The following is a 14,690-nucleotide window of genomic DNA, read 5'->3' as shown; positions in this document are numbered from 1 at the left end:
ACATTAAGAAAAATATTTTTTCACAGGCTTCGAGAATAAAGTCGTAATATTACGAGAAAAAAAGTCGTAATTTTACCAACAAAAAACTCGTAATTTTACCAGAAAAAAAGTCGTAATATTACGAGAATAAAGTGGTAATTTTACGAGATTAAAGTCGTAACTGTAGGAGTAAGTGGATAATCGAAACATGCGAGAGTGCAAGAACATACATATATAATACAGAAGAGCAGAAGACAGTCCGCGTTTAGGTAAGTTGTCTATGAACCTACTGTATTTATTTTGTGAGCTTGAACTAGACTTGGCTGTGTGTAGGAGTACGTCTGTTTATCTGAATTGAAACTAAAGCCACAAGGCTGAACTGTCACTGTTGGTGGTTATCTGAGATAACCATAAGATGACAATAATATTAATATTATTGCATCTGTTCTTTCAGTTTTGCTCATGTTCTCCTCTGCTCTTACTCCATCCAGGCCACGGAGGCTGAGGCTACTGAGGGAGAGGAATGTGGTGGATCTGCTAATCCAGCTGGGTTCATGGATCCAGACATTTAGGACCAAATACTGCTATTGAGAATTTAAATGTTTGAGACTGATTACATTAATCCTGAGTGGAAGGAAATCATAGAGCTTTTGTGTTTCAAATTTGAAAAGTGCAAAAATTCCCAAGTGTGATGTGAGATATGGTCAGAAAATCCATGAGCTGCTCTGAGTGTGGCAAAATAGAACAAGAGAAGCAACTTTGGGACAGTTTGTTTGAATAAATGTTAAATAAGTCACATTACAACATGGATAAGTTGTTAAAACAGCTAAGAATCCACCCAGTAGTGTGAAAGTGTTTCATTGTGTGTTGCAGAAGCCAGGCACAAGTCCTGGTTGTTTTTGTTTTATCGCTGTTTTGATTGTTACAGCTCTGATGTTAAATGCTGGCATATGATAGTATAAATCTATGTAGCTTGATTGTTAATCCTCTTCTTGTAAGTCGCTTTGGATAAAAGCGTCTGCTAAATGCATAAATGTAAATGAATAAACAGCTCATGCAGCCTTAATAGAGGTGGCTATTCTTTAATCATAATACGGTAGCATTTGTTGATGTTGTTGCATGGGTAGCTAGAAGTGACTGTATTTTAGATTGCAACTGGCATTAATCTCACATCAACAAATAATAAAATGCAGATAATGCATGCTTTTATGACCTGCAACAGTCACTATTGTAATTCTCTACTTTCTGGCCTGCCTAAGAAGATGATGCCTCACTGCACACACACTGTTTTCATGCCACACATTCCGGGTGAGTGGGTCATTTTTGCAAATAATTCTCTATTTAAACTATACTGTTTTTTTATACTACAGATCCATGATGGCAGAGAAATTGTCAGATATTGCAACTTTCTTGAGAAGTAGAGGTGTCCCAGAGGAAACAGTCGATTTGATTGAAGAGCAAAAGGTACTGTTCTGAATGTACTGTAAAATGAACCTGTCACCCACCCAGCCATTTTTCTTACTTAAGGGGGGCAAGAAAATTAAGCTTTGAGAAGTTTTATTGTTTTTTAGTCATTATTCATGACTCAAGACCGTATTCACAAACATGAGAATCCTGTCAGAGAGCATCTTACTTAGCCTGAATTTCATTAGCAAGCAAGGAGACCCAGTTTAAAAGGGACGAAGGAAACTTCTTAGTGACAATTTTTTGCACTTGATGTGCATTGCTGTCATCACAGCTGCACTTCTGTGTAGGAATATTGACATTATATGGCTGAGGGAATGTAGTTCCAAATGACATGGCTGTTGGATGGCAATGTAATTATGGAAAGTGCCAAAAACTTTTAAAATGTAGCATACAATGAGATGAATATATATTTTTCATGGTGGCTCCATTTCAGGAGGATAAAATAAGACTTGATAATACCTCAGGCAGCCATGTCAAATAAGCTGAACCATAACTTTAGTATTTTTTTCACAACAATTGATGAATGTCTTGCATTTTGCTTTTCACTTTGCATATTTAAGGTCTATCGTTCTTTTTGCATCTGAAGTTGATAGTCTTATCTCTGTCCTATCTCCAGATTGACAGAGAGGTCATTCTGCTCAAGGAATATGTTCAACTGGCCCAATATCTTCCATCATACGGAGACAGAGTTGCTCTATTCAATTTATGCAAGCTTAACACAAACCCATCAAAGCGAAAACAGGGTCTTTTTGTGAAACTAAGAGAGAAACTGAAACTTAGAAAGAAAACTCACAGAGAGGAAGAGGAGCCAGAAACATCCCACAAAGCAAGAGATAGAGCAAAATGGTCCACAAGAAATGTTGAAATAGAATGGATTCACACTGACAATGAAGTGACAAAGCAGGTCACAGCAAAACAAGGTGGAGGGACAAGAAAGGTAACAATGAATATTCAGGCAGGTTATGATGAGATTCTGAAACAAGGAAAGGCCCTGTTCTTTCCAGAGGGCACATCTAGCAAAGGTCAAGAATCTGACTTTGAATTTGATGTTTGGGACTTCAGGCAAAATCCTCGTCCCAAAGATGTTTTAATTGAAAGCATTTACAGCACTGTAAAACTCACAATTTTGCGCTTCTACTTAGCAACTAAACCAAAACTATTGCTGAGTGAGGAGTCTGATGATGAGCTTAGCTTTGCCTATAATACTATTGATGTGTCTGAGCCTGCTGTAGTGCCAGCTGATGAAGGGTCAACACTGGAGTTCACAAGGGACATAAATCAGTTGGGGTTTAGAAATGAACCTCACAGCCCACTTCAAGAGGTGTTCTTTATCTCTGAAAAAAGCACGAGTCATCAATAACCCAAGAAAATCCAACAAGCTCAAGTCATGTTGCAAGCACATTTGTAAACATAATCAGTGATCTTATCACTCTGTCTGAAATTGCCAACTATGCTGTTATAGGAGATGTTTCAGAAGTGAGAGTGGTAGATACCTCTGACCCTGAAATCAAATTTGGTGCACAGCAAACAGCTGATGATAAGTCTCTCAGTGACACACTGCTCTACCAACCTTGAAATAACCTTGGTCTTACACCACACAAACAGCTTCAGTAAAATGATAGAGGCATTTTCTGACCCTGAGATCATGAACAAAACCTTGAAAGCAAAACCTCTACTTCCTCACAACTCAATGGAAAAGGGCAGCAGTTCTGGCATAGTCAGAGACAGCTTCAGTAGCTTCTGGGAAGAGTTTTATGAACAGTGCACCCTTGGAACAACTTTGAAAGTGCCTTTTCTTAGGCACGATTTCAGTGCTGCTACATGGAGAGCAATTGGACAAATTCTTCTGAAAGGATTCCAAGATTACCAATACTTGCCCATCAAGCTAGCCCCACCTTTTGTAGAGGAATTACTTTTTGGGGCAGTTCACAGTGATTTGAAGACAAGTATTCTTCAGTTTGTGAGCTACCAAGAGCAGGACGTCCTAAGACAGGCTCTAGATGAGTTTTCATCTGTTGATGTTGATGACCTTTTCGAAGTGCTGACCACGTATGGGTGTAGAAAGGAGGTCTCTGCCGCTACCCTGCCAGACATCTTGGGTGAGATTGCTCACAAGGAACTTGCATAGAAACCCATGTTTGTGATTGACTGCTGGAGGGAGATCACAAAGCCACAGTTGCATCTGAACTCTGATGAACTGACTAAAATGTACAGTGACCTAAAAACCAATGCCAAGGAAAGTGGTAGGAATACTGAACTTTCCTGCAGGGATGACACAGAAGGAAGCAGAGGTGTCCCAGCACCTAAAAAGATACATCAGGGAGCTTAACGAAGGAAAGCTGGGAAGATTTTTAAGGTTTTGTACTGGCTCTGATTTGTTGATGTCTGGTCAAATCAAGGTGGACTTTGCACTACCTCCATACATAAGGTGCAAGCACATGCAGTCATCAGTACAGATGTTTAATACAGACATATTAAAATGCACACATATTCTTATCTCAGAAAAGGCATTTTTAACAGAATGTTCAAATGTATCTCAGTTACAGAAAAAAATGTATTAATTGGTTGTGAAAAACAGATTATCACTTTACAGAAAAAATGTTTTAATTGGTTGTGAAAAACAGGTTATCTATATTAATTGTTTACAGAAGTATGTATTGATCTGTTGTCGTCAAACAGGTTGCGTATTGTTTACAGAAAAATGTATTGATGTGTTTGCATCAAACTGAAGTTTTTCTTGTTTACAGAACATATGTACTGATCATTTGTGATCAAGCAGTCGTTGAAGCGTTTGGATTTTATTCATTGTCATGGATTACAAAAGTAAGCCACTGAATAAGACATGGATTTCTTGAGGTCACTTGCAGATCTTTGTATGAAGACATTTTACATAGTTTGCAGAAATTGATAGAGATAATGTACTTTTTGTGCACTGTGACATCGAAAGCTGTGCAAACACAAGGGAGTAACCCAACTTGCAACCATTAAACTAAAAAAGGGGCATAAATTATGTTCCTTTTAGTTAACAGAAAAAAAGTTTGATTTCCTGTACAGCATTGACTTTGTAGTATCATAAAAAGTCACCTTTTATTTTACTGTTCCATTTTATCAGATTAAAATTACTAATACCTGAGCATAATCTTAACTAATTCCCTTTGAAAAACTGCTTATTCATCTTTAGTACAACTGACATTTTAGATAAATGTGACAGGGTAATGTTCAAAGAAAGTGTCCTTATGTGCACACAATTTGGACCTTATTTGGAAAGATACTGTAGTATTGAGGCATCCTCTTGTTAGGTCATGTCAAACAGTCCAAACATGGCAACACAAAAACAGTAAATTATGAAGCATTTATAGATTTTTGAGTATTTCATTTCTTAATAGTGAGTACAGTTCAATGACACTGTATGCATCCACAGGAGGACTCCAAACATTTTCAGCCATGAGGAGAACGCAGAGCTCGAAAACAGTCTCATGACAGGGGTGCTGCCCTTTTGGGATGCACTCTTCCTTGCAAACTGCAACCTCCCCAGGTAGTACACTATGGAGTTTGTCCTCTGCTGCACAGAGCTGTGGCATAGAGTACATGAGAATGGGCTGTCCTCTCTGCACACCACAGACCGGTCTTGATCTTGTCTGGTGTGTAGTCCATGTTCTGATTTCCGTGTTTTAGCTCTCAGTCCATGTTTTAGCTGTTACGGCTGCAAGGAAGGCGAGGACCCAGGATGCAGAGAGGAAGTACGCACACAGTTTATTAAACGAAAAGTTCAACACAAATGTCCATGACGGGAAAATGCAGCTCGGGCAGATAACAACCCAAAAACCAATGCTGGAGGGAGGAAAACTCAACAGCCAAACGGTAAGGGAACAAAAAACTCCACAGGGGGGATAATGCACTCAGGCAGACAGAACAAAAAAACCTCAACTGGAGGAAAACTCAGCTACCGCTGGTATGAGAACAAAAAATCACCGTCTAGGGGAAAAGGGCTCTCAGGCCGGCATGAAAATGAACTCACACAAGAATACAAAGAATGCAGCGAGACAACTAGCGATCTGGAGAAGCGTGGCAGGGACGAGGAGATCTTGTCCGTGGCGAGACACTGGCGACAATTGCTAGAATTATCTGGCACTGGAGTGTGGGAGAAGCCAGCTTAAAAAGGAGTTCTGATGAGCCCAGATTGGTGTGTCCAGCTGCCGCTCACCTCAGAGGAGATCGGCCCCGCCCCCGCCACGCTCCAGCCCTGGAGAGACACAGAGGCAGAATCAGAGCAGCCAGAACACAGCCATAACATTAGCTCTCAGTCTTATGACTTGGTCTTTTAGCCTTTTAACTTATTTTTGAGAGTTGGATTTTTAGCCTGTCTCAGCTTTTCAGCCCAAGTCTTGGGCACTTCAAATGTTTTTAGTGTTAGGCCGGTCAAGAGAACTTTTCTAGCATACAACCTCATCTTTCTGCGAGCCGCCATGCCCACACTGGGCACTGCCAACTCACCTGGAGAGGTGGAACAGCTGCTAAAAAAGGCATACAAAAAGATCGCTGACGTTCTCGAGGACAAAAAACGAATGTTGGACGAGCTGCAGAGGAAGGATTCCCTGCTAACCACCCTCAGGTCTCGTCTCCCGGTGGTGACCAGCTGGTTGGAGTCCTCACAGACCGGTGAGTCTGCACCAAAAAACATCACCTCTGTATTTGGGCACACAGGGAACCGTCCTCCTCCTGTCATCGATCCATCTGCTCCACTCCAAGTAAGGCGACCCCCTGGGCCAAAGTGGTCATCCGAAGGTGGAAGGGCTCCGATCAGGACCCATGGCGGGTCCCCTTCTCTCTCGAGCCTGCCGCTCTCCAATAAGTATGCGGCTTTATCCGTGAGGGAAAAGCCGGCGGACCGGGACCAGCACCAGGCAACGGCGCCAGTCTCTGCGGCCACGGACATCATGCCCCTGTTGACAGACACCACAGTCTTCCCTCCACTCACGGCTAGCTGCCCTCCAGCAAGAGGGTGCCCTGCATCAGGTGGGTGCCCAACAGGGGGCCGTTTGCCTCCACCGTCCTGCTCCTCATCCTCATCCCAGTGCAGCCAGCTGGTTAAGGATGCAGTGTGCTGGCACTCCTCACTTTCTCCCACCAGACGAGGGATCACACCCAGGGTCCTGGTGTTGGTGGCGGGGTGGCTGAGCCGGCTTGCCCCCCTGAAGATCGAGCGGACACTCGCACAACCCTTGTCATCGGGGACTCCATTGTGAGGCACGTCCGCATGAGGGGGGCGTTCACCCTGTCCTTCCCCGGCGCCATCGTTATGGACATAACAGGGAAAATCCCAGACATCCTGAGCTTGCATCCGTGGGCAAAAAGGATTATTATCCACACAGGAGCGAATGACATCGCCAGGCAGCAGTCCGAACTTCTAAAGCAGGAATTCGCCCACCTTTTCAACACCGTGTCACAGTCCCAGGTGAGTGTTTTTATCTCCAGTCCTACCCCCACCTGTGGCAGAGGGATAGGCAGCTTCAGCAGGTTGCTCAGCTTCAAAACCTGGCTCTCCTCTGCCTGTAACTCCCACCATGTCGGCTTGACAACTTTGATGTCTTTTGGGAGAGACGGCATCTCTTTGGGCCAGGCGGACTCCACCTGAGCACGACAGGTGTCCGCATGCTGTCCGCCAACCTGTCATATGGTGTGCAGCATGCCAATCTCCCCAAACCTGCACCAGCTGGTACAATCACACACAGTTAAACAGGCAAGAATTTCTCATTTCTCACAACTCACCATAGACCATAAAAACAACCCCCAGTTCCTCTTCTCCACCTTTGACATTCTAACTAGCACAAATTTTAATAACATTTTTAACATGCCATCAGACACTCTTTGTGAGAACTTTGCGGACCACTTCAAAACCAAAATCAAGGACATCAGATCCAGCCTTTTATTCCAAGAAGTTTTATCTGTTAATACACCTGAATTGTTGCCCTTGCCTGAGGAAACACTGGAGAGTTTTGCCCTGGTTGATGCGAGGACACTTGGTCAAGTTTTCTCACAAGTAAACCCAACAAGCTGCCTTTTAGATCCAATTCCCACATCACTTTTAAAATCATTTTATGGATTCTTTGAGGAACAGCTTTTAAACATTATGAATTGCTCTCTTCAGACGGGTGTCTTCCCCACCGCCTTTAAAACAGGTGTAGTGAAGCCTCTTCTGAAGAAAAGCACTCTAGACCCCAATGTTTTTAATAACTGCCCACCTGTATCCAACTTACCCTTTTTAAGTAAAATTCTAGAAAAACTGGTTTTTAACCAAGTCAATGACTTTTTAAACAGAAACAACATTTTAGAGAAACATCAGTCTGGTTTTAGGATGAACCACAGTACAGAGACAGCACTTTTAAAGATTTTAAACAACATCAGGTGGAACTTCGATAACAAGAAACTCACAGTCTTGGTTCTACTGGATCTAAGTGCTGCCTTTGATACAGTAGACCATTACATTTTATTAAATAGACTCAGACACCTGGTTGGCCTCTCTGGTACTGTTTTTAACTGGTTCCACTATTATCTCACAGACTGATGTTTTTATGTAAGTATGGATACTCGTTCCTCAGGAACCCATGGAATTAAGTGTGGGGTTCCCCAAGACTCAATTTTAGGTCCAATTCTTTTTAACCTTTACATGCTTCCTCTTGGGGACATCATCAGGAGACATGGTATCAGTTTCCATAGCTATGCTGATGATACACAGCTGTACATAGCTGTGTGTCCTGATGACACAGGGCCAATAGATAGCCTCTTTAATTGCATTTTAGATATCAAGTCATGGATGGCAGAGGATTTCCCACAGCTCAACCAGGACAAAACAGAGGTTTTATTTATAGGTCCTGAAGGCCAGACTGAGAAACTTTTACCAAAACTTCAAGATTTTCAACCAACACAATCTGTAAAAAACCTGGGCGTGATTTTTGTCTCTGAGCTGACTTTTACAATATAGCAAAAATAGGCTTTTATCATCTTAAGAACATAGCCAGAGTCCGTCCGTTTCTTTCTCAGGCCAGCACAGGGGTGCTAATGCATACTTTTATTTCCTGTTGTTTAAATTACTGTAATGCCCTGCCCTCTGGTCTTCTCAAAAAGAGTATTTCAAACCTCCAGTTATTTCAAAACTCAAGACGAAGACCAGTGGGCCAGCCCCCATCACACCTGTTTTGCAGTCGCTGCATTGGCTCCCTGTCTGCTTCAGGATCGATTTTAAGGCTCTTTTACTTGTTTTTAAATGTCTTAATGGCCTTGTGCCCTTTTATTCATCTGACCTGCTTTTACCATATCAACCCTTGCGGACCTTGAAGTCCTCCGGCACCGGCCTTTTATCCATACCAAAAGCCAGAACTAAAACCCACGGTGAGGCAGCATTTAGCCACTATGCTCCAATCCTGTGGAACAGCCTGCCCGAGAGCCTCAGGACCTCAGAGACTATTAATATTTTTAAAAGAAGGTTAAAGACACACCTTTTTAATCAGGCTTTTAATTGACTTTTTAATTCTTATGTTCTTATCAGGTTTAATCTTATGTTGATGCTGTTTATTTTGCTGTTTCATATTTTGTATTATCCTATTTTATCTACTTTACTTATTATCTTATATATTTATCTTCTTTTAACTATTTATTTATCGGCCTGTCTGTCAGGTCGGTTTTCATTTATATTGTTTTTAACTGTTGTAAAGCACTTTGTGTTGCATTTTAATATGTATGAAAAGTGCTATAGAAATAAAGTCTGATTGATTTGATTCTGACAACCTCGTCAAGTTCATCTTGTAAATAAATAACCATTTAAAATTCATAAATTATAGTCAATACAACCACTGTCTATCACAATGAAAATGCACAATTAATTTAAGAACAGCTTTGTCCAACATTGTACCTGGGTCAGATTGAGGAAGCAGAACTGAACCAGGGATTTGCCCAGACAGTCCCCTGAGAAGAGCCCATCATCTTTGAGGGCCTGAAGTATGTCCATCCAAAACTGCACACTCTGTTTACGCAGGACCCCCCGACAATGGTTCTATCCGTTGATTGGCAGTGCTGCATCCGTAAATGAAGCTCCCATCTCCCGCATGATGGTCCGTGTGATTTCTACGCAGGAACATCCGCATGTCCCTGACATGTCCATTTTCCGTACCTGGGTCGGCCCTCAGCTGCTGCGGACAGCCTCCAATGTGCATCACAGTATTTATGAAGTAATTAGCTATTACCTTGGGATTGCTGTTAGTCGTATATCAGAGTTAGGGTTAGGGTCGCCACATAATGTGGATGGAGGCATATGCCTCCATCCACATTATGTGGTGACTTAATCCATCAATGCAGCCGTTAATAGCAATGCCATAGGGCTTTAGTTTTTCATATGAATCCATATGCCATAAGGCGTTGGGGCCTCTGCAGGTGTACTGACGGCGTGAGAGATGCCATGCTCGCCGCTGCTCGACTCCCTCTGGATCCAAAATCTTAATTATCAGCTGGATTGTTTCTTGAGAAACCACAAAACCCCTCTGAATGGCCCACTGATGCATCCATCGATAACCCTGCAGTCGACTGGTTCCAGTCATTTCCCCCTCCACAAAAGCAGTGATTTCCTCCAAGTCCATCTGGTTCTTTCTGCGGAATAGATTCATTTTCTTGCAGATTCTTCAAAGTCCTGATACTAATGGTAATGTCGTGCTGTTGTTGTAGCAGCCCCTTGGATCCGATAAGTGAGACACAGAGAGTTTCAAACAGGTGTCTGTATTTTATCTTAGTTGTGTTGCACTGTGAAAACTACAGAAGTGATAAAAAAGAGAAACACTTCTGTAGCCTCACAACTCACATACAGATTTACAGTACCAGACACTATGTCAAATAATATGCTTCTGAAACCCACAACAAACATGACCATTACCAACAGTGCAATACACTACATGTATCCTCTTTCAAATGAACCCAAATGTCTGTTCACAGCTAGAAAGTACACCGCCCTAAAACCAACCACTATGTAGTTATAGTGTATTTCACATGAACCAAAGTATTCAAACTCTTCAACAATATACAATCAATGTTTCAAACCTCAATCTGCATACTATACCAAGGGTGCTAGTTTAAGGGGGTGTGGACAACAGCTCTCCTTGCTAGCCTTGTGCCTCATAGATTAGCCCTGTACCCTCGACGATCTCTAAGTTTACATTGATCCACAGTATACAAAAGTCTATTAAATAATTGTTATGTTCTTTTTTTAAAATGACAGTCATAAAAGGACAGGCGACCATAATTAAATGTCACTGTGTGAGTTACCTCGAGGCATGTGGAGCCAGGCTGTAAAATATAGTAAGTAAAATATAAAAACAATATTATTTAAAATTTGGGGAAAAGTACAGAAATAAGCCGCGGTGTCACCGCAGGTATACGTACCACCAAGCGAGCACGGATTCCACCCAATGTGGATGAGAAGAGGGAAGACACACGGCTGCTGCGCACGTTGCCAGCTCAACACAGGGCTTTGGTGAAGCGCAGGCTTGGAGCGAGCCCTGCTACCATATGGTTTAGCATTCAAAGCCGCCGGAGAAAGTCAGCGCTACAGAGTGAGGAAACCAGCAGATAAAGCAACAATAACGCATAGCATGAAGCACCAAGAAATAGCACAAGTGCCCACCTTGTGCTACAGGGAGCTTAGCACACACGTCACACACCAAACCGCCGCACACTAGATACCAGGGGCCTCATTTATAAAACATTGCATAGAATCCATGCTAAAAGTGTGCGTACGCCCAAAAGCTGAAAATGGCGTACGCCAAAAAATATTCGGATTTATAAAACCGTGCGTACTCACACCTGCACTCAATTTTCCCTTTATAAGTCACACTCCACCTCGAAGATTGCGCAGGTGGATTCACCTCACATCCCGCCCCCGACACACCCACATTTTACCATGAATGGTCAATGCAAAGTACCTCATGAATGTCTTTGCATATAAATAAGCCTGCTGATCAATGGCATTTTACGTTCGATCATGGCAGAGAAAAGAAAAAGAAATTTTTACGGAGACTGAAATCGAGGTGCTTGTGGGTGAGGTGGAGGCCAGAAAGCATATTTTGTTTGGTAGTCACAGTAGTGGCGTCACGAATAAAATAAAAAGAAATGAGTGGCAGCACGTCGTCACCGCAGTGAACAGTTCCAGTGCCACAGAGCGATCTGTGGCAGAAATAAAAAAGAAGTGGTCGGATCTGAAGGTGCAGGCCAAGAAGAAAGTGGCATGGCACCGTCGAAGCGCATCTGCTACTGGTGGGGGCGAGGGCGCACCTGAGCCCACACCGCTGGACACCAAGATAGCCTCGATCCTTGGTACGGCCAGCGTGTATGGCATAGTTTCAGAGAAGGAAGGATACACCGATTTGGCAGAGACCACAGAGGAGACTGGTAAAGTACAGTTTTATCTGTTTATTAAATATTTTAACAGACTTGTGAGAAGGTAGTTGACTTCTTTGTGTGTCCAGTCACTGTGGAGTTGGAAGCGGTGGGTAACGAGGAGGTTCCGGGTACGGCGTGTCCTGGCACCGTGGCTGAAGCCCTGGCTGTCCCCAGCACCAGTGCGTCCCAACCGCATGGCGCACCTAGAAGTGGCCGGGTCCTGACAGACGCTGTCCTTCAAACACAAAGGGACACTATCAGTGCCATTAATGAAGTCCGTGACGAACTCCAGCAAATACGCACAGTGATGGGCAACATGTGTGAGGTCATGTCTGACATTGCCAGCTCCATTAAAGATATTGTTAAAAAATGAAACATACTTGCCGTCTTATTTAAAACACCGCATGACACCTTCACGGAGCCTTGCTCCCTGCGGAAATTCCTCATGTCGGGGAGGTGGTTGTGGATCGGGGTCCTCGTGGTGTGGGGGAGGGAGGCCATGCGGGAGGGGAACAGCATTCCCCAGTGCCACATTGTGCAAAACTCCACAAGCCATTATTATTTTACACACCTTTGTAGGGTGATAAAGCAGTCTGTCCCCCGAGGCATCCAAACACCTCCACCGACCTTTGAGGAGGCCGATGGCTCTCTCCACGACGGAGCGCGCGCGAGAGTGTGCCACATTGAAGCACACCTCCTCTGCGGTTGATGAAGGGGGTGAGGAGCCAGCGCTTTAGGGGGTAGCCACTGTCACCTGCAAGGTATAACAGAAGAGTAATTATAAATCAGGCTTTCATGGGTAGAATTTATACAATGGTGTTTATATACTTACCCAGGAGCCAGCAATCACGCACAGCGCCTGCCTGCAGTCTGCTCCCTACACTACTGTGCGTCAGGATGAATGAGTCATGTGTTGACCCAGGCCACCGTGCCACTACATTGGTCAAGATCATGTCCGAGGTACAAATAATTTGTACATTGAGTGAATGCACATTTTTTCGGTTCACATAAGCAAATTCATTTTCACTCGGAGCCCTTATAGCAATGTGAGAGCAGTCAATTGCGCCGATTACATTTGGGAAACCGGACATTGCTGCAAATTGCCTTTTAATGTTGGCCTGTTCACCCACAGTGTAAGGAAACCTGATGTATCGACTGATCATTTTTATAATGCCATCCAGAATGGCTGACATTATGGCGCTGAGGGATGGCTGCGATATCCCAGACCTAAGGACATAATTTAACTGAATTATATCATACCCAAAAGGGGCTTTAGACAGACAATGTAACATTATATAATATTAATCATATCAAACACTTACCTGTCGGCTAATTCCCGCTGAAAGGAGCCAGTCGCCAGAAACCCCAGAGTGGTCAGCACCTGGATATGCACCGGGATGGCGCGGTTCCGGCGGGTGGGTCTATCTAATACTGGGCCCAGTTCAGCACATAGATTCAAGAGCACCGCTCTAGGGAATCTAAATCGGCTTATTAGCCAATCATCATCATGGGCCAGGAAATCTCCGTGGTCCCTAAAACTTCTCTCCATCCTGATCCTACCATTTGCGTGATCTTCCAGCAGTGCCAGCGCATCCATTGTGCAGCATTACGCACAAGTGTCACCGCACTATTTATATGCTCACTCAGCAAATTGAATGATTGTTACACACCTTGTCACAATTAACAGTAATCCATCAGTGCCATCCACCGCTCTGTATCATTTGAAGATGGAAGTATGATATATGAACATTGTGCATACAGTAGTAGGCCTAACGGCTCACTAAAGGAACACATCTATAACACTGCAGACTCGGGTGTTTATGATTACGCGGATCTATAAGTCTGATATGTGATCACATTAAATGTATGAGATCAATCTGGCTTCAATTCACCACCTCACCATCTGCACCGCCAGTTCCCCCTGTCTCCAAAATGCTTGTATGCAAGCATCAACGTTGGCGTACCGCTGCGCACATTCTCACGCAAAGTTTATTTTTATAAATCACAACCTTTGTGTAGGAAGTTGTGTACGCAACTTTCAAGCCCCGCTTTGTGCGTAAGCAAGTTTTATAAATGAGGCCCCAGGACACCAGGCTCTGGAGGAGGTCAAGAAGAGTTAATGTAGCCCTAATACTCTGTCGTAGCATTGAGACCCATTCATGCTAAAAACAATGTCATTTATTATCAGTATTTACAAAACTTGAAGTTATCTGACGGCAAAAACAAGGCGGCAGCGGTCAGTGTATGTACTCGACGCATGATCATTAGTTGAAAGCTAATACGAACAGTGCTTTAAGGTGGAAAGTTGTCATTTGAATTATCCAACTCTTGTACACGGCCAGGCGCAGAGCAAACCGCAAGCAGACCATGAGCTCGTTTGGCAGTTAGAAATGTAAGTTGACGTCTCCTCCGCTGAGAGGCATAGTCGCACTGAACCAGAATTCAGAAGCCTGCAGGATGTGCACTGTGAGAGTAATGAGAGTAAAATGTAACAAGATTTTCTCTCACCTTCAGCTGTTGATGTCTGTCTCTTAAGGTTTCTGCTCCAGTCAAATTGCAACTGAGGTGAATATTAATATGACCTAGCACAAGGTGCAGTTGTATAAAATAGGCATAGGTAGATGAAGATGGCTGTGCTCTGTTTTTCTGTATGTCAGAAAGATGTCTCAGCTGTGTGCATTCAAAAGCAATGAGAAGAAAAATAAGATGCAGGCCTATTTTTAAATGTTTATTAACCCATATGTCAAAGGACTTAAAGATAACTGGTGAGGTGTCCCAGTGAGAAAATGGTAAAGACACATACCATATAACAGCAGCATCCC

General features: G+C 43.3%; 1 protein-coding gene across 1 annotated transcript; it reads right to left on the bottom strand.

Moving 5' to 3' along the window:
- Positions 1 to 3,987: 3,987 nt before the first annotated feature.
- LOC143326457 (uncharacterized) lies at positions 3,988 to 13,971 on the bottom strand. The gene is made up of 2 exons (XM_076739999.1): positions 12,701 to 13,971; positions 3,988 to 12,622 (listed from the first exon to the last, which is right to left on the bottom strand). Exon 2 carries the CDS (start codon positions 6,785 to 6,787, stop codon positions 5,768 to 5,770), a length of 1,020 nt encoding a protein of 339 aa, XP_076596114.1. The 5' UTR covers positions 6,788 to 12,622; positions 12,701 to 13,971; the 3' UTR covers positions 3,988 to 5,767.
- Positions 13,972 to 14,690: the final 719 nt, after the last annotated feature.

Source organism: Chaetodon auriga, chromosome 10, assembly GCF_051107435.1.
Source record: "Chaetodon auriga isolate fChaAug3 chromosome 10, fChaAug3.hap1, whole genome shotgun sequence".
NCBI lineage: Eukaryota > Metazoa > Chordata > Actinopteri > Chaetodontiformes > Chaetodontidae > Chaetodon > Chaetodon auriga.
The sequence above is the reverse complement of the archived record's forward strand: the minus strand, read 5'-3'. Positions and strand labels throughout refer to the sequence as shown.